Consider the following 22,780-nt stretch of genomic DNA (forward strand, 5'->3'; position numbering starts at 1 on the left):
CACGAGGTCACACAACAAGCAGATAACAGAGAGGGAGTCCCAATGCGGGGCTGCCTGGCTAGTCATAATCCCAGCAACTACCGAATGAGAGAGAACTAAGTACTCGTCCCTCTAAATACCCGGTCTCACTGAATCCTTGCAGAACCTTTGAGGCAAATATTACCATTATCTCTGCTTCTCAGAGAAGGAAACTGGTTACAAGAAGTCAAACCACCGGCCCAAGGTCACACAGCTACTGAGTAGAAGGGTGGGTGCCCAAACCCAGAGCCCAGATCCCAAGCACTGACCAGCTCTGCCCCCCAGCCTCTCTGCTCAGCACCTGGAACCTAAAACTCCAGGTGGCCAGTGCCATCTCAAGGATAGGAGCTCCACTTTAATTTGAACCACCCAATTTGTGCTCTTGAACAAACTCCTTAACCTCTCCGGGCTTGCATTTCCTCCTCTATACAATGGGGATGGCGAAAGTACCTCCCTCAGGAAGGCTGTTGTTAGCATTTGCAAAGTTCATCAATTGATTCAAAGCAGTACCTCCCTCAGGAAGGCTGTGTTAGCATTTGCAAAGTTCATCAATGGATACCAAGCAGTGCTGATGTAGGTGCTATTTGCTTTGGGTGCATTTTCCCATTTCTTGCTCTCAACAGCCAAGAGGTAAAATATGGGAAATATGTAAAGAATTGCCTTGTATAGGATACAAGTGTGCTGTTTCGAAGAGACACATGCACCCCAATGTTTATGGCAGCACTATCAACAATACCCAAAGTATGGAAAGAGCCCAAATGTCCATCAATGGATGAATGGATAAAGAAGATGTATATATATACACACACACACACAATGGAGTATTACTCAGCAATCCAAAAGAATGAAATCTTGCCATTTGCAACTACGTGGATGGAACTGGAGGGTATTATGCTAAGTGAAATTAGAGAAAGACAAATATCATATGACTTCACTCATATGAGGACTTTAAGAGACAAAACAGATGAACATAAGGGAAGGGAAACAAAAATAATATAAAAACAGGGAGAAGTACAAAACAGAAGAGACTCATAAGTATGGAGAACAAACTGAGGGTAACTGGAGGGGTTGTGGGAGGCGGGATGGGCTAAATGGGGAAGGGGCACTAAGGAATCTACTCCTGAAATCATTGTTGCACTATATACTAACTAATTTGGATGTCAATTTAAACAGAGTAAAATTAAAAAAAAAAAAAAAAAAAAGAATAGCCTTGTATAGAAAATAGGTAAAGAACTGAGCCAGCACTGGCACATATAAACACTCAGTGAATAAGGGCTATTATTATTAGTGCTATTATTTTTGCAGCTGCTGTCATTATTACAAACGTTTCCATCATTGCTGTTCTTATTACTATTATTAAGTGGGTTTGAATCCCTTTCCTGGAAGTTTACACACACAGACACACACACACACCCCATCAAGAGCCCTTAAAGGCTCTGTGTCTGCCCTTGGCTCGCTCTCCTTTCTCGCGGCCCCCACGGCTGCAACCCACCCCAGCCCCTTGCACCTTTTCGGCCCCTTCCCTGGGGAGGCCCCGTGGCGCGCCCCCGGCCCGCGCACGACCCCTGCGCCCCGGCCCGCCAAGCGCGCCTCACCTGCGGTGCCGGCTCCACCGCTGTGACTCGCGCGTGAGGGGCGAGGGGCGTGGCCACAGGGCTCACCAGGGGCGGGGAAGAGCGGTGGGGGCGGCGCCAATCTGCCGGGCTCGACCTCCACTCCCGCAGGGGAGAGTGGAAACGCCGCTGCCGCGGGCTTACAGCCGGCGCCTGGGGCTTTCTCTCCAGAGTCCGGTGTGCCGCCTGAGGACGGGCGAAATGCACTCTGCCCCGCCCCTCTCTGAGATTGCAGCCAGGGAGGGAGGTTGAAAAGTAAGATAGAGCCACCAATTTTGCAACGTAGGGACTTTATTCGGATCCAGATGCAAACAGACTGTTAACAAATTATAAGACTGTCGGAGCAACGTGATCACTGGATACGTAAAGGCTACGTTTTTTTTTTTTTAATTTTTTTTCAACATTTTTTATTTATTTTTGGGACAGAGAGAGACAGAGCATGAACGGGGGAGGGGCAGAGAGAGAGGGAGACACAGAATCGGAAACAGGCTCCAGGCTCCGAGCCATCAGCCCAGAGCCTGACGCGGGGCTGGAACTCACTGACAGCGAGATCGTGACCTGGCTGAAGTCGGACGCTTAACCGACTGCGCCACCCAGGCGCCCCAAGGCTACGTTTTTTAGTTGTGAGCATTGCAATGTGGTTCTCTTAAAAGTCCTTATGTTTCGGGGGCGCCTGGGTGGCTCAGTCAGTTAAGCATCTGACTTTGGCTCAGGGCATGATCTCCTGGTTAGTGGGTTCAAGCCCCATGTGGGGACTTGTGTGGATGGCTCAGAGCCTGGAGCAGGCTCGGATTTGGTGTCTCCCTCTCTCTTTGCCCCTCCCCTACTCACACACACTCTGTCTCACTCTCTCAAAAATAAGTAAACATTAAAAAAAAATTTTTTTTTAATCCCATGGGGCACCCGGGTGGCTCAGTCGGTTAAGCACCTGACTTCGGCTCAGGTCATGATCGCACGGTTTGTGGGTTCCAGCTCTGTGCAGGGCTCTGTGCTGACAGCTCAGCGTCTGGAGCCTGCTTCGGATTCTGTGTCTCCCTCTCTCTGCCCCTTTCCCTGCTCCCGCGCTCTGTCTCTCAAAAAAAGTAAATGTTAAAAACATTTTTAAATGGGCATTAACAAAGACCATGTAATAGTAATTCAAGGAAATGATTTTATAATTAAAAAAAGCCAAATATTAAGTACCATGTGCATGCACTTTTATTAAAACTGGGAGGAAGTACACTGAAGTCTTGGGTTTGCATGGTGGGATTCTGCAGAACTGTTTTACATCTTTTCTAGTGAAAATATAGTTGTGAACTCTAGAGATTTTCTGGCAATCGTTCAACTTTAATGAAACACATCTCAATACATGAACATTTTTAAATAGCTAAAATGCCTAATGCTGACATTATTTTGTCAGAGCAAAATTAGACCTTCTCTTCAGAAATGGCCACCTGTACTGTTCTGTTGCTCTCTGGTTGATATCGATATAATACTAGTGTTCAGCGTTGTCCAAAAAATCCTTTTATCCCTGGTTTAGTCCTTTAACCAAGAAGCTTACTCCAAGCCTTAAATGGTGGGAAATCTCTTCCATCCTTTGTCAACTTTTGATTTAGAAAATAGGTATCTGTGAGTTTCACATAACTCATCCTGCAAGGATAAAATTTTTACATTTTTACATTTCATTTTTACATTTTCTAACGTTAAAAGCTTATAAACGTGTATATGTGTGGGTATACACGGCATAGAAAAAAAGTCCAGGAGAGCACATACCAAAATGTTAATACTGTTCTCTCAGGTTTGTAGATTGGTAGTTTATTTGTGTTTTCTTCATTTCGCCTTCTGTAGATTTATTTTTTTGGTAACAAACATGTCACTTATAATACAAAAAGCAGCAAAGGCTTTATGATCAGTCATAGCCACCTTATAAATAATAAAAACAAGGTGGCAGGGGTGCCTGGCCGGCTCAGTCTGTAGAGCATGTGGCTCTTGATCTTGGGGTTGTGAGTTCAAGCTTCATGTTGGGTGTACAGCTGACAGTTAAAAAAGAAAAAGAAAAAGAAAAAAAAAAGGAAAAAGGTGGCAAAATCAAGTGTAGGAAAAACTGTTTTGTTCTGCTGAGTATAAAAAAGATTGCCAGTATATTCTCAACTACCTCAACTCTAATACCATTTGACAATTTTTGAGGGTTCAAGGACATTTAAAACCAACATTCTGGGGGCACCTGGGTGGCTCAGTAGTTAAGTAAGTGTCTGACTTCAGCTCAGGTCATGATCTCGTGGTTTGTGAGTTCGAGCCCCACGTCTGTGCTGACAGCTCAGAGCCTGGAGCCTACTTTGGATTCTGTGTCTCCCTCTCTCTCTGCCCCTCCCCTGCTCATTCTCTCTCTCTCTCTCTCTCTCTCTCTCTCTCTCTCTCTCTCTCTCAAAAATACATAAACATTAAAAAAATACATATTCTGCATTGACTCCTAAACAGGATATAAGAAAACAGCATCTGGGTATTGTATCTGTTCTTAATTATTTTCTAGGACTTAAGAAATGCAGGTGTATAAGACATTCCAATTTTCATGGTCATTTATTTGCGGGGGTGGGGGGGGGTGGGAATCTTTTCATTTTTACATATACAATATTGAAAATGATTCTTAAATGGCCTTGTAACAACAATACACTATTTAATTCATGAGAATACAGCATATTGACTCTAAAATCCAGAGGGAAATCTTAAGTTCTAGTTATGTAATAATACTCTCCTAATTCTCCAAAAGTATACAATTTCGTAGCTAAAAAGAAGTACTTTGGTATCAGCACGGATTCCAATTCAGCGATATCAATATAAATAGCAAGCCACAAAGCACCAATTACTAGTAAATGAAACCCAATGCCATACCAGTTGTGCTATAAAAACAAATCATTAGGGAATCCAAATCAAAACCAGGAGATAACACCTCACATCCATTAGGATGGCTACTATCAAGAAAAACAGGGGCGCCTGGGTGGCTCAGTCAGTTGAGCATCCTACTTCGGTTCAGGTCATGATCTCACGGTTCGTGGGTTCAAACCCTCTCCTGCTTTGTGCTGGCAGCTCAGAGCCTGGAGCCTGCTTTGGATTCTGTGTCTCCCTCTCTCTCTGCCAGGACAAATACTGTATAATTCCACTTACATGAGGAACCTAGAATAGTCAAATTCATAGAAAGCAAAATGGTGGTTGTCAGGGGCTAGAGGAAGGGGAAATGGGAAGTAATGGGTACAGAGTTTCAGTTTTATGAAATGAAGAGTTCTAAAGACAGACGGTGGTGATGGTTGCACTGCATGAATGTACTAAATACCACTATACACCTAAAGATGGTTAAGAGGTAAATGTTATGTGTATTTTACTACATCTTAAAAAATTGGAAGAGAGGGGCGCCTGGGTGGCTCAGTAGGTTAAGCGTCCAACTTTTGGTTTAGGCTCAGGTCATGATCTCACAGTTCGTGGGATTGAGCCCCTCATTGGGCTCTGTGCTGACATCTGTCAGAAGGCTCTGTGCTGTGAGACAGCCATCAGCACAGTCTGCATAGGCTTCTCTCTCTCTTCTCTCTCTGCCCTCCCCCCTCAAATAAATAAACTTTAAAAGAAATTGGAAGAGAAATAATGGTACTGTTGTCAGGGAACACTAATAATTTTTAAAGTAAGCAACTAAATGGGATACGGTATTCTGAACTGGCTCCTAAAACAGAAAAGGTTCATTAGTGGGAAAATGGGCAAAATCCCAATGCTCTGTAGTTTAGTTAATATGCCAATGCTAATTTCTTAGTGTTGGCAAACAGGTCATAGCTACATAAAATGTTAATATTAGGTGGGCGCCTGGATGGCTCAGTTGGTTACGTGTCCGACTTCGGCTCAGGTCATGATCTCAGTTCGTAGGTTTGAGCCCCACATTGTGCTCTGTGCTGCCCACTCGGAGCCTGGAACCTGCTTCGATTCTGTGTCTCCCTCTCTCTCTGCCCCTCCCCCGCTCCTACTCTGTCTCTGTCTCTGTCTCTCTCTCTCAAAAGTAAATAAACATTGGGGCGCCTGGGTGGCTCAGTTAAGCGGCTGACTTCGGCTCAGGTCATGATCTCGCGGTCCGTGAGTTCGAGCCCCGTGTCGGGCTCTGTGCTGACAGTTCAGAGCCTGGAACCTGTTTCGCATTCTGTGTCTCCCCCTCTCTCTCCCCCTCCCCTGTTCATGCTCTGTCTCTGTCTCAAAAATAAATAAACGTTAAAAAAAATAAAAAAAAAAGTAAATAAACATTAAAAAAAAGTTAACATTAGGGAAATTAGGTTAAAGGTGTACAGGAACTCTTTGTACTATCTCTGAAAAATTTCTCTAAATCCAACGTTATACCAATATAGAAAATTTATTTAAAAATAAATTTTTTAGGAGCGCCTGGGTGGCTCAGTCAGTTAAGTGTTCAACTTTGGCTCAAGTTGTGATCTTGCGGTTTGTGGGTTCAAGCCCAGCGTCGGGCTCTGTGCTGACAGCTCACATTCTGGAACCTGCTTTGGATTCTGGGTCTCCCTCTCTCTGTCCCTTCCCCACTCATGCTGTCTCTGCCTCCCAAAAATAAATAAATGTTAAAAAAAATTTTTAATAAGTTTTTTTAAAGTGACAACTTGAAAAACTTCAAATTAATTCATACATAGAAGACAAAGACAACACGTATATTAGAATCGATAAAGGAAGCAGTGAAATATGAATGCCTATACATAGCTACAGTAGATATAAAATTTTAATTTTTATTGTGCTGTTCCCTGTTGCCTAACTATTGTCTCATCATCCACTAATTGCAAAAAGGCAGGCTGTCGAATTTTATATTGCAGCAATATTTCCTTAATGATTCTGGGTGTGTATTTCCACTTAGATTACAAATGTTTCTTAGCATGATTACAGTATGAACTTCTTCTGCCAGTTCATGATGGCGTATCTTTGATAAGTTGGTTGTTAAGTTTGTAAGCATCTGGTTTCAAGCCAACTGGAAGCCCCAGTACGTGCTCAGTGGGTGCCCAGGCGGTACGTGTCAGACCAGACTGGCCCTGACTCAGTGCTCCGTTTTCCAACCGGAACATGGATGTGCCGGCTAGAATCTTATTTGGACGGTACTCAGCTATCCGCACAAATGTGGTAGATCACCTTCAGTCACTGGAGGTCCACGTTGAGTATGTGCTGTAGTTGTTAGAAAAAAGGATCATGAAACATGTCTATCAGTAACCAAGTAGTGGGAAGCAACTGATGCAAATAACTTCAGTATGAATCCATTTAAACACTGTGTTCAGATCTAAGTGAAAACAAAGCTTTAATCAGCAAAAGGACGTGAACCAACTAAGTTTTACTTTATTTTCCAGCCCAGCTTCTTTTCTGTTGAAGGTCAACTCTCTAAAAACCGGGAAGACATACAGAAGGGTAAAATATACTATCATCGTTAACTACTCTGCACAAGGGAGCAATGGCTGAGGGTATTGTATCTTCTCTCCTTCCCTCCTCTGTAATCAGCAGCCTGAACACTCAAGGGGTTTACACTGCAGCTACAAGGAGCTGGGAATCACAGGTGCAGCTTGCCTTAACTTTCCCCATGACCTTCCAGGTCAATAGGTTAACTTGCTTTGACCACAAATACGTCTCTTCTTAATTTCTCTAGCACAATCTTAAACTTGATACGAAGCACTTACACAAGGAATGGTGCAGAAAAGAAGGCAGCTTTATTGCACTTTGGGGAAAAAACAGGATTCCTTTTGGGGGGGGGAAGGAGGGGCGGGGAGGAAAGCCAAGGATACTCAGTAAGCAATACTGCCACCTAGTGGAGTGGTCACACGCCAGCAAGACTTTCAAGATCAGGTTCACAAATGTGATTGGATTTGCTTATTTAAATTTTCATCATAAAACGGAACTTTCAATATGCTGGTCTTCAGAGAACCTCAGATTTTGAGAAACGATTTGTATCCGTGCAATGCATAAATGAATGTGCTTGCCCTGCTTTCTTTTGGATAAAGAGAGGGTTTTTTTTTTTTTAAATAGACTATCAAATTAATTCTTGATTTCCAAATATAAAACTTTGCAGCAACCTGCCTCTTTGAATATCCATCACTCTTGCTCTCTTGCTTGACAGTCTAAACGGCAAGATTATGACAATTTCTAAAGAAACAAAACTCAACTATGTAATAACTACATTAAGTTCACTCATTTCCTCTATTTTTATAATCTAGGGTGCTAAGTATTTGCACTTCACTTATTTGAATTCCACAGAAAAAAGCACTAGAATGAACCAATAAAAATTTTGCATAAGTCACATAACCCAACTCTTCTTATGACAACACGATAACAGTGACAGATACTGGTGTGAGGATGTGGGAATGCTGTTCTTAATGAATAATAAAGTAATTCTTCCCAAGGCTTTAATTCTCCTTTATACCCAGGTGTTGCAGTAAATGTGTTGACTTGATGACTTCTATGAGCATATAAATGAGAATATTTAATGAAACACCTGGCTGACAAAAAAAGGAACAAAGTCATGAGAATAACATATTGTTAATAACCACAATCTCAAATCTACGTCTCTGTTATTACTGAGATTTTAGATTCTGGGTTAAGTGCTCTGCTCTCTTTGGAATGTGCACAATGGTTATTGATCTTGCTAATGAGTTCCTCTATTGCAACATTTGTGGGTATATGGTTGGAGGCACTCACGGATTCTAGAATGAATGAGTCTGACATGGTCTTTCTTCATCAATCCATATTCTTGGCAAATAAAGTCAGGAAAGGATTTTAGGAAGAACCAGATTCTGGGAAAGAGGTATACACGTGTGGAGTGAGAAGTTGAATTAAAACATTTTTAGGCAGACTGCATTTTGTCAGCAGGCGAGTGAATGTTTCAATTCTGAGAGCCTGAGATTGTCTAGGAAAACACAATTCTGAGTATAGGGTGGAAGTTATCACAGAGACAGAAGCCAGTGTTTTGCATTTGCCAAAGCAATAGGACACGGGCGTGGGGGGTGATCCCTGAAGTATGTGACCTGAATGAGGTTGTTTGAGGGTTAGACTGCCTCAGGGTTCACCACAATTTGCAATAATCCTCGCAGGCCCCCACCCAGTCCCACCCAGTCCCAGTCAGAAGACTTTCTTTATGGCAAGTCAACCACACCTTGCACACAATGCTACTGTTTGGGCACCCCTGAAGCCAAAACAACAGAAGATCCCAGGGGAGCCTTACATTAATTCAAACAGAATGCCAGAGTCATCTCCAAAAAAGTTTATTAGCATGATTAAAAACATTTTTTGAATAATGACAGAAAGAATTTCTAAACATGAAAGAGTATCAGTGGCTATACCTTATAACCAAATATTTGCAATCGAATGGACAGCTTTATTGCCAGTCTTCATTTTATTAAAAACAATCCATATTTATTGGTTCCATGTGAAGTCAGGACTATTGCTTTGACTGAGAATGAGTCCCTACTGCAATTAAGTATAAAAAATATCTTCCATAATTGGAGTGTGGCCTGTATTACTGAGTAAAGAGTTGATAAAAATCCTCAAAGAGTTGGGTTTTTGTTTTTTAAAAACATTCCTTTTACACACTACAAAGAAATAATTAGTATTTTGGCTCTTTAAATTCCTACATGATATTTAGAATGGCAGTCCCCAGAGGTCCTCCCTTTACAGAATCGCCAACGCAGACCCTCTTCTGAAGTGTACATTCTTGGGTTGGGCTCTGAAGACTTGGGCCTCCGCGTGTTTATACTGGTTTGAGAACAAAGACAGCATCATCCAGAACGTAGTAGTCGTTGTACATGTCGCCTTCGCACAGGTACGGTAGTCTGGTGAAAGCTTCAATAACAAAACCAGCTTTTCTGAAAACTTCAGGCAGACTATTCACTTGTTCTTCCCAGTTCTGTCCCTTGATTTCTAAAATTTCTGATGGCTTCTCCCACTTGCCACCTACTAAAACAAATAGAAACATTAAGTTAAATTCTTGAACAAACAAGTTATTTAAAGAGAGAAGGGAGGAAGAACGGTATTGGCCAAGGACTTGGCATGTGCCAAACAATTGGTGCTTCGATGAAGGATTCCTCCTGAGGCATGAGGACAAAAAGATGAAGTTTGGAACCAGGTTACTGAGGGTGAGAGCAGAAATGTAATTCCGGGTTTATCTCGATCGAGAGCGAATACATTTACCTTCCCTGACAGATTTAGGTATTAGCCTCCGTTAGACCAACTGGGTTGTAATAGTTAATGGGTCTTGGAAAACTGCTCCTTAAGTACTGGAATTTGGAAGCAGAGAGTTACCCATAAAATGTAAAGGAAGGGTTGGGATAAATGCAAGAAAATACACTCCTGATTTAATATATGTATGAAATGCATTGACCAGAAAGGTTTATCTGGCTGCAAACAGACCAACGAAGGCGTTTAATTTACAAAGATCATCAGTGTGTTTTTTAAGGAAGTTGATCCACTCTCTTAACTTTTCGTAACAATTTTATAAAGGTTAAGCTCCAAGACCAGAGAGATGTAGAACACTAGAAAGGGGAGTCAACCTAGCATTTCTGGGAATAGTGGCTGAAGTCTGTACAGTCATTTAAGATGCCTGAATGGGGGCGAGGGAGGGGGCTGGGTAAGGTCTTAGGTCTTCAAGTTCACACACTAAGCAGTGACTACAGACACACAGACCCACACAGGTAATGGTATACGTAATTTCTGGGGTGCTTTAAGGTATTGTGAGGTCTTAAAAATGCACACGTATTAAAAGTATTACTAAATTCAGATAGAGAATAACTTTCTGTGAGAAAATATAAGACCAATAGGTGCCTAGAGTACAAACACAAGAGTGGAAAGATTTTTTACTCTTCTTGGTGGCCCAGCACCTGGACCCTCCTCCTAGAGTCTTACAGGAGGCAAAGCCTGGGGAAGCAGCTTTCCCCACTGTTCCCTACAGCAAAGGCACTGGCACATGACCTAAGCTCAGACACACTCACCTGAGACATGAAATGAAGAGCTAGTAACCGAGAAAAGCTGGACTCAGGCTCCTTCTCGGGGGGGGGGGGGGGGGGGGGGGGGCGGAGAGCAGTGGCCATGAGACCCAGCAGCTAGGGCAGCATCAAGTGGCGTGAACAACAGAGTGTGGTCCATGCCATGGTGTCTATTGCTTGGCTGTAGACCCCACACAACTCTCCAGTCTTCCCAGTGACTATGTGAGCCCCCCGCCGAATCCTTTCAATAAATTCCCTTTCACTTACATCAGCCAGAGTCAGTTTCTGCTGCTTCCAAGGGAAAACCTGACCGATGAGGCCTCCATGGGGCAGGAGGTGGGGGAAGAGGGAGCCGAACACAGGGCCCACGTTTTATTCCAACAACACAGCACAAAGGGGTTAGTCACACAAAACTTAGGTACAACTAGTTCCCGTCACACAACATAGTTCTCATTGTTCACTAGTTTTTCGCTTGTCTCTGTATGAAGACACTTCCTCTGCTTCTTTCAGGTTGCCAGCAGTTACTGGCCTAGCACTGAGCACACAGCAGTTGCCCCAGGGCCAGTGACTGAACTACTCTGAAGTTTAAAGCACGAATTACTTGTCAACGCTCTTTCCTGGGAATACACACTACATGTAAACCAAAACCCCACTCAAAACACCTAACACCTATGAGGATTTGTAAAATCTAAGAAAAAATTTATCACATAAACATTCAGAAATGTGCTCTAGGCTAAAATCTCAACTTTCAATGGTGAAACTGGGTTACAAACAGTTTTCACACAATTTCAAAAAGTTCCCAATTGTGGTTCCTTAGTAAGAGTTCCTCTCTTTAGTTCTTCCTTTCTAAAGAGAGAGAAAAAAAAAAGCCAACTCTCTTCAAACACACACTCCCCACCACCACATGCTCACACACAACGAAATGGAGACTGTGAAGAGAGGCAAGACCGTCCTCGGCCTGGAAATCAATCTGATTCTCTTTTATGTTGGTAAGGTCTTTTCTTTCCTCCTCCATTTTATTTAATCAATCGCTACTTCTCACCTAATGCATTTATAGTTTAAGCCCCTACGGATTAATTTTTAAATGTCTAACACTATGGAGATGGTCTTTTTCCCCCAAGAGAAACAGGTTAATAAAAGAACAGCTGAGAAAAAGTTTCAGATTAACCTCGAAAATTCCCTTTGCTGCCTTAGGGAAGAGCGCCTCAAAAAACAAAAGACTGAAAATGCTCTTAAAATCGAATGTGCTGCGGGGCGCCTGGGTGGCTAGTCAATTAGGTGTCCAACTTTGGCTCAGGTCATGATCTCATGGTTTCTGGGTTTGAGCCCCGCTGGGGGCTCTGTGCTGACAGCTCGGAGCCTGGAAGCCTGCTTTAGATTCTGTGTTTCCCTCTCTCTCTGCCCCTCCCCAGCTTGCATGTGCTCTCTCTGTCTCACTTTCTCAAAATTAATAAACATTAAAAAATATTAAAAAATAAACATTAAAAAAATTTTTTTTAATTGCATGTGGTCATCAACAATGTAGTTTCCATACAGGCAAACTCGCACTGCACATGAGAGGCACTAAACAATATGTCTGAATATTTTCAAAGAACAATGTTTCTGAAAAGCCAACCTGGTGCAAATTAAAAAAATACTTGTCATTTAAAAAAAAAAAAAAAAGCTGTCATGGCTCCTTCCATACAGCATAACCATCTTATATCTATTTTTAAAATTCTGCCTATACTGGTTTTTGTCTAAGAAAGAGAAAGTGGCTTTAATAATCTATCTTATCAGAGTTGTGATAAAGCTAATAATCTCAGTTGCTCACAAAGTCTGGGTCATAGGACAGGGAAGGTGACAAAGCTCTTAAAATTAATTTTCTTCTCATCTGTAAACAAATAGATCAAAATGTTAACAGTGGTTATTTTGGGCAAAAGGACTATGGGTGATTTCAATAATATTCTGATTTTTTCCCCTAATCCATATATATGGTTTTCCTAAACTATTTCCATTAGTGTTTTTTTAAAATAATTTTTTTAAACATTTATTCATTTTTTGAGAGATAGAGTGAGCGGGGGAGGGGCAGAGAGAGAAGGAGACACAGAATCCAAAGCAGGCTCCAGGCCCCGAGCCTTCAGCACAGAGCCCGACGCGGGGCTCGAACCCACAAACCATGAGATCATGACCTGAGCCGAAGTCAGACGTGTAACCAACTGAGCCACCCAGGCTCCCCTTCATTAGTGTTATTTTAAACAAGAATCCTTATCTTTTAAAGATATCCTCTGACAGATGTGAAGAGAGGATAACTAAGATTTACCTAAAATCACGTAGGAGCAAAGGACCAGGTCAGGGGAGAGATGGACAACTTTGGGACAAAGAACAGCAGGGGTGTGTGCTAGCCTGCTACTTCTGCCTAAGCTTGAAATTCTCCATAATTAGTGTCGAAAACCAGTTTTCTATTTATTTTCCAGCTTGAATCACAGTAAAGTGATATTTTTTTATTCCCTCCACCAAGAAGATAAACTTTCAACCTTTTCAGCGGGTCCTGAGTTGAGAGAGAGACAGAGAGAGAGAGAGACAGAATGCTATGGAACATGAGAATTCTTAAAGAGAGCTTCGTAGGACCAGGCTTGCTGTGACCCGTTATCCAAACTTCTCTCTTTTGCAAAGATGTTGCTTAACTGGTGCAGGGGAGGGACGGCAGTTTCCTCACCAGTCAGGCGCTCACAGAGGAAACGGCTGACCGCTCTCGGCTCTCAGACTAACGGTGTAGAAGTCGGAAATCAATGGAGATACACAACTCCAAAGTTGCAAATATTTCTTTTTCCCCGGGGCCTTAGTTCTCCAAAATGTTTAGAAGTCAGCTTCCCTTTTAAAATGCTACCTGAAAGGACTTCAAACTGTTACATCATGGCGGTCCAGCTCCAAGTCAAATCCCCAGTACATATTGATGATTATACCTTGTGAAGTGTTTGTACTTCTAGGGGGTGCCTCTGAATAGGAGACGTGAGGCTCATTTACCAGACATAGGAATGAATCCCATCCCTTAGCTGAAGACCAGTGAGAAGCCTGCTGCTTCTCCAGGTGACCTCCCCCTCTCATTTGGCCTAAGCTCCCAGCTCATCTCAAACTGTACATATACTGAAATTAAAACATGGTGAGAATATATTTGCATCACAAATGCCAAGATTCAAATTTTAATTCCTCTTCTGGATTAAGGGTATGGGAAAATTGTTAAGTTAAAAAACAAAGCAAAGCAAAACAAAACAAAACAAAAAGGCTGTCTGAAATTCAAGCCATCAGACCACTTGGATTACTTTTCTATTTCATTTACAGCAGGAAAGGACAAACTCAGACAAATAAGATCATCTGGAACACATAACCAGTTAGGTTAAAGACCTGGTTAAAATCAGGCTAAAAACCTGCATGAATTCCAATTTGTTTCAACCAATACTGTTTTATGTAGGCCCTCCCTCACCCCAAAAGGGGTTCAGGCAGATCTTCTCATTTATAAACACCAGAGTGGTTTTCCACCTCACGGGCCCGAGATCAGAAGGCCAAGGTGGGGACCCAGCCAGCGTAACTTCGCCAAAGCGCATGGCAGAGAGCAGTAGACTGGGTGTGTGTCTGGTCCTAGCCCTGCTGACACCTGCTGAAACGCCCACAGTTATCTCTAAAATGGGCATCTAACGCCATGGGAACTGAAGTGGTGAGAACAGTGGCAGCAGAAATAGCCTCCTTTCATTAAGTACTTGTTAAGGCTTAGCCAAGGAAACATTCCTTATGCATCAGTGGTCTCACTTAGACTTCATACTAACTCCACGAGCTGCATATACCGTCCTCACTCTGCTACACATCACAGAGCTAGGATCCAAACTCAAGTCTGTGCTCTTTATTACGACACTGTTCACTGAACAAGATAGAAGCTACCGCGGACTACAAAGCAGGGCATCAGTGCCAGGAAGAAATCATGTCTGCTTAGCTGTGGCCAGGCTAGCTCATTAGGCCTCCGCTCAGTAACCGAATACTCTGTAGGCTAAGCCAGGGATGTATTTCGGCAGGTGTGCACCATTGTCTTTTATGTTTTCCGTAGGGACAACCAGGCTTTACAAAGGAACAATTGTGAACTGCCATGAATTCCTAGCAATGCCAACCCCCACAAGGCAAAAAAAAAAAAAATCCCTTGTGCTCCTGTGTCCTGCGCCCAGTCATCAGCAGCGACACCTGCATTGAGGGGCTTTGACAGCCATCACCACAGTGACTACAACACTGTGAGGCCAGGGGTACAGATAAGGAAACAGGCTCTGAGAGATCAAAGGAAAGCTTGTAATCACACTAGGAGTAAACACGGGACCCCAATTTTTTTGACTCTGGATCTGCAGCCACCTCAGCCCGCAACGCTGATTTCACTGGCACCTCTCTGTCCTCAAGTAATCAGATGTCACAGCAAACCAGCAGGTGAAGGTCAGGAAATGTGGGTCAGGAAAAGTGAGGACCACCAGGGTTTTATTAATACAGTCTTACTTGTGCTGAGAACAGGGAAAGAAAGGAATCTGTTTGGGGTTCCCTAGCCCCAAAATGTCAGTTAAATAAAAAAGCACAGGCAAAGGGAAGCGAGAAGCCCACTAAACATGGCTCATCTGCTTCTGCCCACAGGTGCTGCTCGTGCCTGTATAGTCTCGGTCTCTCAACCACAGTACCTCGAAGTGGACCACACCCAAGAAGCCATAACCATTCAGTGTTCCTACTCCCATGTGGGGTGCCCCGCAGAGCAACCAAGAAGCCTGTGGTTTCGCTATGGAGCTCACCAGCCGGAGAACCTCTGCTTGGATGGATGCACCAGCGATGCGGGCAAGTTCACAGTGAAGGAAGCCCTGACACAAAATCAGGTTTCCCTCACTGTGAACAGGGTGACTCTCAACGACAGTGCCATCTACATCTGTGGAATAGTCCTTCCCTTTTCAAAGGAACCAGGAGCCAAGCGGACCGGAGAAGGGACCATGCTGGTGGTGAGAGGTCAGTCAGTGAGGCTTTGCTTGGCTCTTTAAATGCATGAAATTGCTTATATGTGGAGAGTAAGAGATAAATGTGCTAACTCAGTACACTAACCAGTGAAGGGCATGATCTACCAAAGGGGAACTCGGGGTGATTAGCAAACAGCTTGTTCAGGAACTGGGCTGGTGCTGCGCCATCTAGAACAAAGCATAAGTGACCAATAAATTGGACTGGGGAAAAATATGCAATATGGAGAATAAACACAAATTTGAGGAGAGCCATGGGGAGACCTCCGACCTTACCTGTTCTGTAGGACAGAAGAACAGAAAGGGATCAGTGTGACTCTGTCTTCTTGAGATTTGCTAAAAACCTATGACCATTTCCTTTTTCAAGTGAGGATACTGAACCTAGCTACATCTTACAACTTAAGATATTAAGAAATTTCAGGAAAAAAGTTTCACCCGGAGAAGGGAAATAAATCCTTGACCTTTTTTGATCTCTTCCCTTAAAAAGGACTCTGGTATGATCACTGAGATCACTAAAATACTAACTCAAAATCAACAAGCCTTATGGTTTCAAAATAGGACTTTAGGGACACCCTGAGATCATCCTGTATTATAATCCCTGCTTTTAATTAGTGGTGTTCTAATGGGCTTTTGGTTATCTCCATTGTCATTTAACCTCAGTTTATTTTCACCTATAAGATAAATTATAAATGAGTTAATAAACACAAAGCACTTTCAATGTTGCTTGGCTTATAGCAAGTACTCAATAAATGTCAGCTACAGATATTAAAACAAATACACAACTTTGGAGATTTGTGTGTGTGCAGTATACCTCACTGCATTAGTCTTCTATTAAAAATGTTAGCCAAAACTAAAAACAGTTTGTAAAGAGATAGAGGGTCTCAAAACTGCAAGCTCATGTGAAAAGAGATTCTTCTCTAGGAAGAAATGAAAGTATTGCTAAGAAATGAAAATATTGCTAAGAGAGACCTGGCAATTTCCTGCCTTTTCTACCAAGCTCCTAATTTAGCCCTTGAAACATTATTTTGAAATTTTACAGATATGCTTAATTTGTTAGTTTCACAACAAAAATGTATGTTATACAAACCGAGTTCACAGGATGAGCATCTATGGCATATTTAGTTAAAAAGTGCAGGTTATTCAGATAAGTTACAAATCTAATTGTATTTTGTGCTTCAAATAATCAGGTAATTGAAGACATGGCAGATTACTCTCTCTCTACCTAGAGCATGAGATACTTGCAAGGAGAGAGAAAATCAGATTGTGAAAAATGAATTCAATAATTCTACTTCCAAACTTTATTAGAAAGAAGGGGCACATATAACAATGTGTCTTTTAAGGATGTAGTAAGCCCTAAGATCCTCAGTGTATGGCCTTATCAGGTCCTTTCGCAGACTATGCTATTCCGTTATGTATACTAAACAGTTCAAGGTTATAAACGTCAGCATTAACAAATGCATAGCAAAATATCTTAACTCCATGAACAGACTGTTGGTGACACTCGTACATCATTTCTACCAAAAGAAATGTTAAATGCTCTTGAACTGTCCTGAAATGTTTACCTAACTTCACATAATGGGTTATATAAAATGCTATATTCTGAGCATTATGACAAGTAATTAATTGAATTTAAATTTTTTTTTAGTTTTCAAAATGAGAAACAGTTTTGGTATAACACATTTAAAGAACTGACGAACTGGTTTTAATTAAATATACCTGAGTACCTTTTGAATTAAGAGACCCTGAATAAATTTTTACACGAACAGTCAGAGCAAGTTCATGTCTTATCTCTAACACTTGTAGCTCCAGTTGTACTTTATATATGTGTTTGCAATAGTTTCAATAGTGACTGTAGTTCTTTGTTTTTGTAATTAACAAAGAAATGAAGGGGCTCCACAGTCTCCTGATAGCTGTTCTATCACTGCTCTCTATCTACATGACTGTTGTTCTCGGGATCTTCGTGGTCCTCTCCAAAGTAAGTCAAATTTCCTTGCTCTAGATGTCCCTGTAGCCTTGAATATTATCATAAGGAAATAATTTTCACCTCTCCACACGTGAGGCTCAGAATTAGCTTACCTAATTAATTAACATCCTCCTGTACATCTGCAGGAAACACCACCTGCAGGAGTAGTCTATAGAAGTGTAAATTTTCATCACTGAAGTTATTATTAACTGGAGTACACAACTTACAATGTTTCCTCTTTACAACCAGTAATATGGGAATAAGAGATCCTTCTTTATAACTATCTTATATGCTATCTTTCTGCTGCGGAGCATTACAGTTATCTTAAAAAAGCCTAAGAATAGCCTTTAAGAGCAAAAAGGGGTTAACAAAGAAGCTGCCTTAAAATCCTTTAAAATTTTTTTTTTTTCAACGTTTATTTATTTTTGGGACAGAGAGGGACAGAGCATGAACGGGGGAGGGGCAGAGAGAGAGGAAGACACAGAATCGGAAACAGGCTCCAGGCTCTGAGCCATCAGCCCAGAGCCTGACGCGGGGCTCGAACTCCCGGACCGCGAGATCGTGACCTGGCTGAAGTCGGACGCTTAACCGACTGCGCCACCCAGGCGCCCCATGCCTTAAAATACTTTTAAAAGGCCTGAAGGTTTTGAGGAGGCTGGCTAGTCATATAAGAGGGGGTACATATGTGTTATATTAGGATTACTACAAATCCTATAATCAACATCAGTCTGAGTTATTAGTATAATAAAAGCATCTCAGAAATGCTTTGTAGAAGTTAACTCTTACTGTATATCATTTAAATATTAAGTTAGTTTAATCTTAATATGGTATGAGATATCTGCCGCAACTGTTTTGAGTGCATAAAGTGTCTGATAAGACTTTCCTTTTCCTCTTGACAGTCAAAATCTAACTCTCTAAGAAACAAAGAAACAGAAGACTCACAAAAGGTACAGACCAATGCTTGTCAAATACCTTTAAAATGGTGGTCGGTTGTAACTATTTCAAACCCACAATAATTAAATACAGAGAACATCACGGTAACTTTCAACCACAGATACCATTTCTTTTCTTTTTTTTTTAATATTTTTATTTATTTTTGAGAGGGGACAGAGAGAGGGAGAGAGGATCCAAAGAAGACTTTGCACTGGTATGGGGCTTGAACTCACCAAGTGTGAGATAATGACCTGAGCCGAAGTTGGACGTTTAACCGACTGAGCCACCCAGGCACCCCAGATACCACTTCTTTCTTTTTTTAATTTCTTTTTTTAATGTTTGTTTATCTTTGAGAGAGAGGGAGAGACACAGCATGAGCAGAGGAGGGGCAGAATGTGAGGGAGACACAGAATCCAAAGCAGGCTCCAGGCTCTGAGCTGTCAGCACAGAGCCCAACGTGGGGCTCGAATTCACGGACAGCGAGATCACAACCTGAGCTGAAGTCAATCACTTAGCCAACTGAGCCAGCCATGTGCCCCCCACCCTAGATACCACTTCTTATTACTGAGAAACTCGAGGATAATCTCAAGTGGTAAACTAGGATTTAAATTAGATTATTCTCAACCACAAACCCTACCTCACATACTCAGAATACAAAAGTTAATGGGAAGTATAGACGTGCTGGGGGTGGAGGGTTATTTCCTCAGACTGGAGGCAATAACGAAAGAAAAAGTTCAGAGGATGTACAATAATAATCACTTCTAGTCCTAAGAGAGACAGGCATTTTTTTTCTCATTTGTGTTTATAGAAGAAGAGTGCTTGGCCTATTTTTCAGGAAATTGCTCAAGAACTATATAATAAGAGACGCGTGGAAACAAGACAACAATCTATAAGTGTAAAATATCACAAAGACGTAATGCAGATATAAAGCATATATATCTGTTTGGCTAAAAGAGCTAAGCTGCCAACGAGCTGTCAATAATCATGTTTTCCTATAAAGTAGGAGTCTGAAAGGGACTTTCACATATGATGCATGTTTATAGAGAACATGTTTTGATAAATACATAACAAAGGACATTTGCCACAGTATTAAATACAGACCAGGCTGGCATCTTAGTAACATGGAATCTTTCAGAAACACAGTGGATACAGGCAGTGTTTTCGATTCAGACAAGGATGCTTTTGTGGATTTTGAGACCCTTTGTACAATATCTTGCATGCAGTAGTGGGCAATAAGTTCCAAACATTTGGAACTTGGGTCAAATTATACAGAAAACACTACTAGTAAGGCAGAAATAAGTTCACATTAGAAAAGATGAGCTAGGGGCGCCTGGGTGGCTCAGTCGGTAAGTGTCCGACTTCGGCTCAGGTCACGATCTCGCGGTTGATGACTTCAAGCCCTGCATCAGGCTCTGTGCTGACAGCTCAGAGCCTGGAGCCTGCCTGGAATTCTGTGTCTCCCTCTCTCTCCGCCCCTCCCCGCTCATGCTCTGCCTCTGTCTCAAAAATAAATAAACATTAAAAAAAAATTTTTTTAAAGATGAGCTAATGAAAGTAAAAATTAAGTATTTCTTCAGTCTGAAGGATTGGAGTGGCAAGAACAAGCATTTATGTTATCTATAACACATCCAACAGGGTCCCTTTAAAGTCCTATATAACAGGTTTTTCAAACAAGATGCTGTTTGAGTGCTAGCAGAGCACATACTCAGTTTCCACAATGCACAGTCAGGCTGCTCAGATTTCAATTAAAATGTAGACAGAATAATGAACGTATACACTACTAAGGATTTTTCCTCCTAAACAGGAGCCAAGAGGGCAAATTAAGAGCCTGATACCAGGTGGTTTTTTTTTTTTTATCTAAACTTTTAAAAAGGATTTTCATCCAGGAGAGAATATAGTCCAAGTAGTCATTGCTAAAAACCTATGACCATTTCCTATGACACATTTCAGTGTGTATACAAATACATCAAGAAATGGTCTCATTAGGAGCACCTGGGGGGGCTCAGTCAGTTAAGCATCTGACTTCAGCTGAGGTCACAATCTCACGGTTCATGAGTTCAAGCTCTGCATTGGGCTCTGTGCTAAGAGCTCAGAGCCTGAAGCCTGCTTCAGATTCTGTGCCTCCCTCTCTCTCTGCCCCTCCCCAACTCCCACTCTGTCTCTCTCTCTCTCTCTCAACAATAAATAAACATTAAACAAAAATAAAATAAATAAAATAAAATAAAATAAAAAAGAGATGGTCTAATTACCTAAGACACCACTCTGAATAATTATAAATGCCTGTTCACTCTTTTCTTGCTGAGGCTGGAGCATCTTTTTCTGCAAACAGGGAAAGATAAGTGTCCTGAAGACAAGTCTAGAAGTGAGTACTGTAAGCCAGGGCTCTCACAAAAGCATGTGAACAAGAAAATTAATTTTCAACAGAGCACAGAAGAACATCAGTGTAGCCCAGACTGGAAAACACTACAGGCCAAATAACCCTGTTACTTCAACAACAACATTGACAATAAAAATGCAATGAATGGAATCTTAATACACTTAACAAAATATAATAAAGAATGAAAAATGCTTAAAAAAAAGAAAGAAAATCGGGGCGCCTGGGTGGCGCAGTCGGTTGGGTGTCCGGCTTCAGCCAGGTCACGATCTCGCGGTCCGTGAGTTCGAGCCCCGCGTCGGGCTCTGGGCTGATGGCTCAGAGCCTGGAGCCTGCTTCCGATTCTGTGTCTCCCTCTCTCTCTGCCCCTCCCCCGTTCATGCTCTGTCTCTCTCTGTCCCAAAAATAAATAAACGTTGAAAAAAAAAAAAAAAAAATTAAAAAAAAAAAAAAAAGAAAGAAAAGAAATTTGATTTTCAGTTCCCAAATCTTACTCTAAATACAGGGACACTAGTAACTGGACCTTTAAGATTACTGGAGGGTACTTGGGGCACAGAATGCAAGAGGGCATAGTAGTTTGTGTTGCTTGCAGTGGGGCATCATTGGTTATATAATCTTAATTATGGCTTATTATTTACTATTGCAGGAGAAAGGCAACACTTATGAATAAAGAAGAGCACTTTCTAACATGAAAAGCCACAGAAATGTTTTAATTTTCAATGAAGTCACTGAAAATCCGAATCCAGAAGCCGTGGCAGTGTTAATGGACACACAGGGCTTTACAAAAACAATCACAGGTAAATGGAAAAGATAATTACCTAGAAGGAAGAATGCCACAGTACAAGAAAATTATCACTAACAGTAATTACCAAAACTAAAACCCTACAAAATACAACTGAAAAATACTTTCCTAATTTGCCAGGAGAATTCTGAGTAGTCTAACACTTTTTTTTAATTTTTTTTTAATGTTTATTTATTTTTGAGACAGAGAGAGACAGAGCATGAAAGGGGGAGGGGCAGAGAGAGAGGGAGACACAGAATCGGAAGCAGGTTTCAGGCTCTGAGCTGTCAGCACAGAGCCTGACACGGGGCTTGAACCCACAGACCGCGAGATCGTGACCTGAGCTGAAGTCGGACGCTTAACCGACTGAGCCACCCAGGCGCCCCAAGTCTAACATTTTAAAAACTTCCATTTTCATAACACATATCCTGTATTTGTTTCATTCAACATACGAGATGTGTGATGACCGTTACCCTAAAGATTAGAGGTCACACTACATCCCTCTGTCCTGAGTGGAAGAACTGTCTTTGTGAGTGTGATAGTGATGGGCCAATTAAGACTAAGCTGGGAGGGAGGGAAGAAGATGGAAGCGAGATGTCAAAATCGTAATCAGAGAAACCATCTTAAAAAAAAAGAAAGAAAGAAAAGCCATCTTGAAAAGTACCTTGGAGCAAGTATTATTTCTTCTGGTAGAGAACAGAGTAAGAAGATGAGCTAAAATATAGAAGATCCAACGCAGAAGGTTAGACAGAAAACCTCAGAACCTCAGAACAAATAAGCCACAACCAACCCTAGGTGTCAGTGTTGTGCCAAGTAACAGCACCAGGGAAGCAGTGGGCAAGGCAATACTGATTTTTAACTGATTTAGGAGGGAAAGATTCGATAAGGGGTTGGGTACAGCAAAGATGTTTATGGAATCATTACCATCTCACTGAGAAAACATGCTATGGATGGTTCTTTGAAAGCTACCTCACTGTAGAAATCTATTTTAAGTACCCACATGTGTACATTTGCTATTAAAAATGCATTACGATCTGTTTTTATTTCATTAAAGTGTTTCTTTTAAAGTGGTATTAAGTGAAGTGTATTCTATTTTTAAAACCCAGACAGAATTTTAAAATATCTTAAAAGC

The 22,780-nt window shown here is 41.7% G+C and overlaps 2 protein-coding genes across 4 annotated transcripts in view; one reads left to right on the top strand and one right to left on the bottom strand.

Moving 5' to 3' along the window:
* Nucleotides 1-8,862: 8,862 nt before the first annotated feature.
* METTL9 (methyltransferase like 9) overlaps nt 8,863-22,780 on the bottom strand; it is a 52,962-nt gene continuing 39,044 nt past the window's right edge. For 2 of the 3 annotated variants that reach the window (XM_047839406.1, XM_047839404.1), the window contains exon 5: nt 8,863-9,569. In XM_047839406.1, coding sequence (XP_047695362.1) covers nt 9,364-9,569 — 206 coding nt within the window. In that variant the 3' untranslated portion in view covers nt 8,863-9,363. The remainder of the gene's footprint in view (nt 9,570-22,780) is intronic. The other variant, XM_047839405.1, reaches the window with a different exon arrangement.
* IGSF6 (immunoglobulin superfamily member 6) lies at nt 11,487-21,926 on the top strand. The gene is made up of 5 exons (XM_047839407.1): nt 11,487-11,583; nt 15,233-15,592; nt 17,478-17,572; nt 18,460-18,507; nt 21,514-21,926. The coding sequence occupies exons 1-5, from the start codon at nt 11,499-11,501 to the stop codon at nt 21,535-21,537; spliced, it is 612 nt and encodes a 203-aa protein (XP_047695363.1). The 5' UTR covers nt 11,487-11,498; the 3' UTR covers nt 21,538-21,926.

The sequence above is a fragment of the Prionailurus viverrinus genome, chromosome E3 (assembly GCF_022837055.1).
Source record: "Prionailurus viverrinus isolate Anna chromosome E3, UM_Priviv_1.0, whole genome shotgun sequence".
Taxonomy (NCBI): domain Eukaryota; kingdom Metazoa; phylum Chordata; class Mammalia; order Carnivora; family Felidae; genus Prionailurus; species Prionailurus viverrinus.

Coding starts and splice junctions, on each gene's coding strand:
- IGSF6 (XM_047839407.1), top strand. CDS start 11,499: ATGCTCACACACAACGAAATGGAGACTGTGAAGAGAGGCAAGACCGTC. Junction 11,584..15,232: donor TCTGATTCTCTTTTATGTTG/GTAAGGTCTTTT, acceptor TTCTGCCCACAG/GTGCTGCTCGTGCCTGTATA. Junction 18,508..21,513: donor AAACAGAAGACTCACAAAAG/GTACAGACCAAT, acceptor TTACTATTGCAG/GAGAAAGGCAACACTTATGA.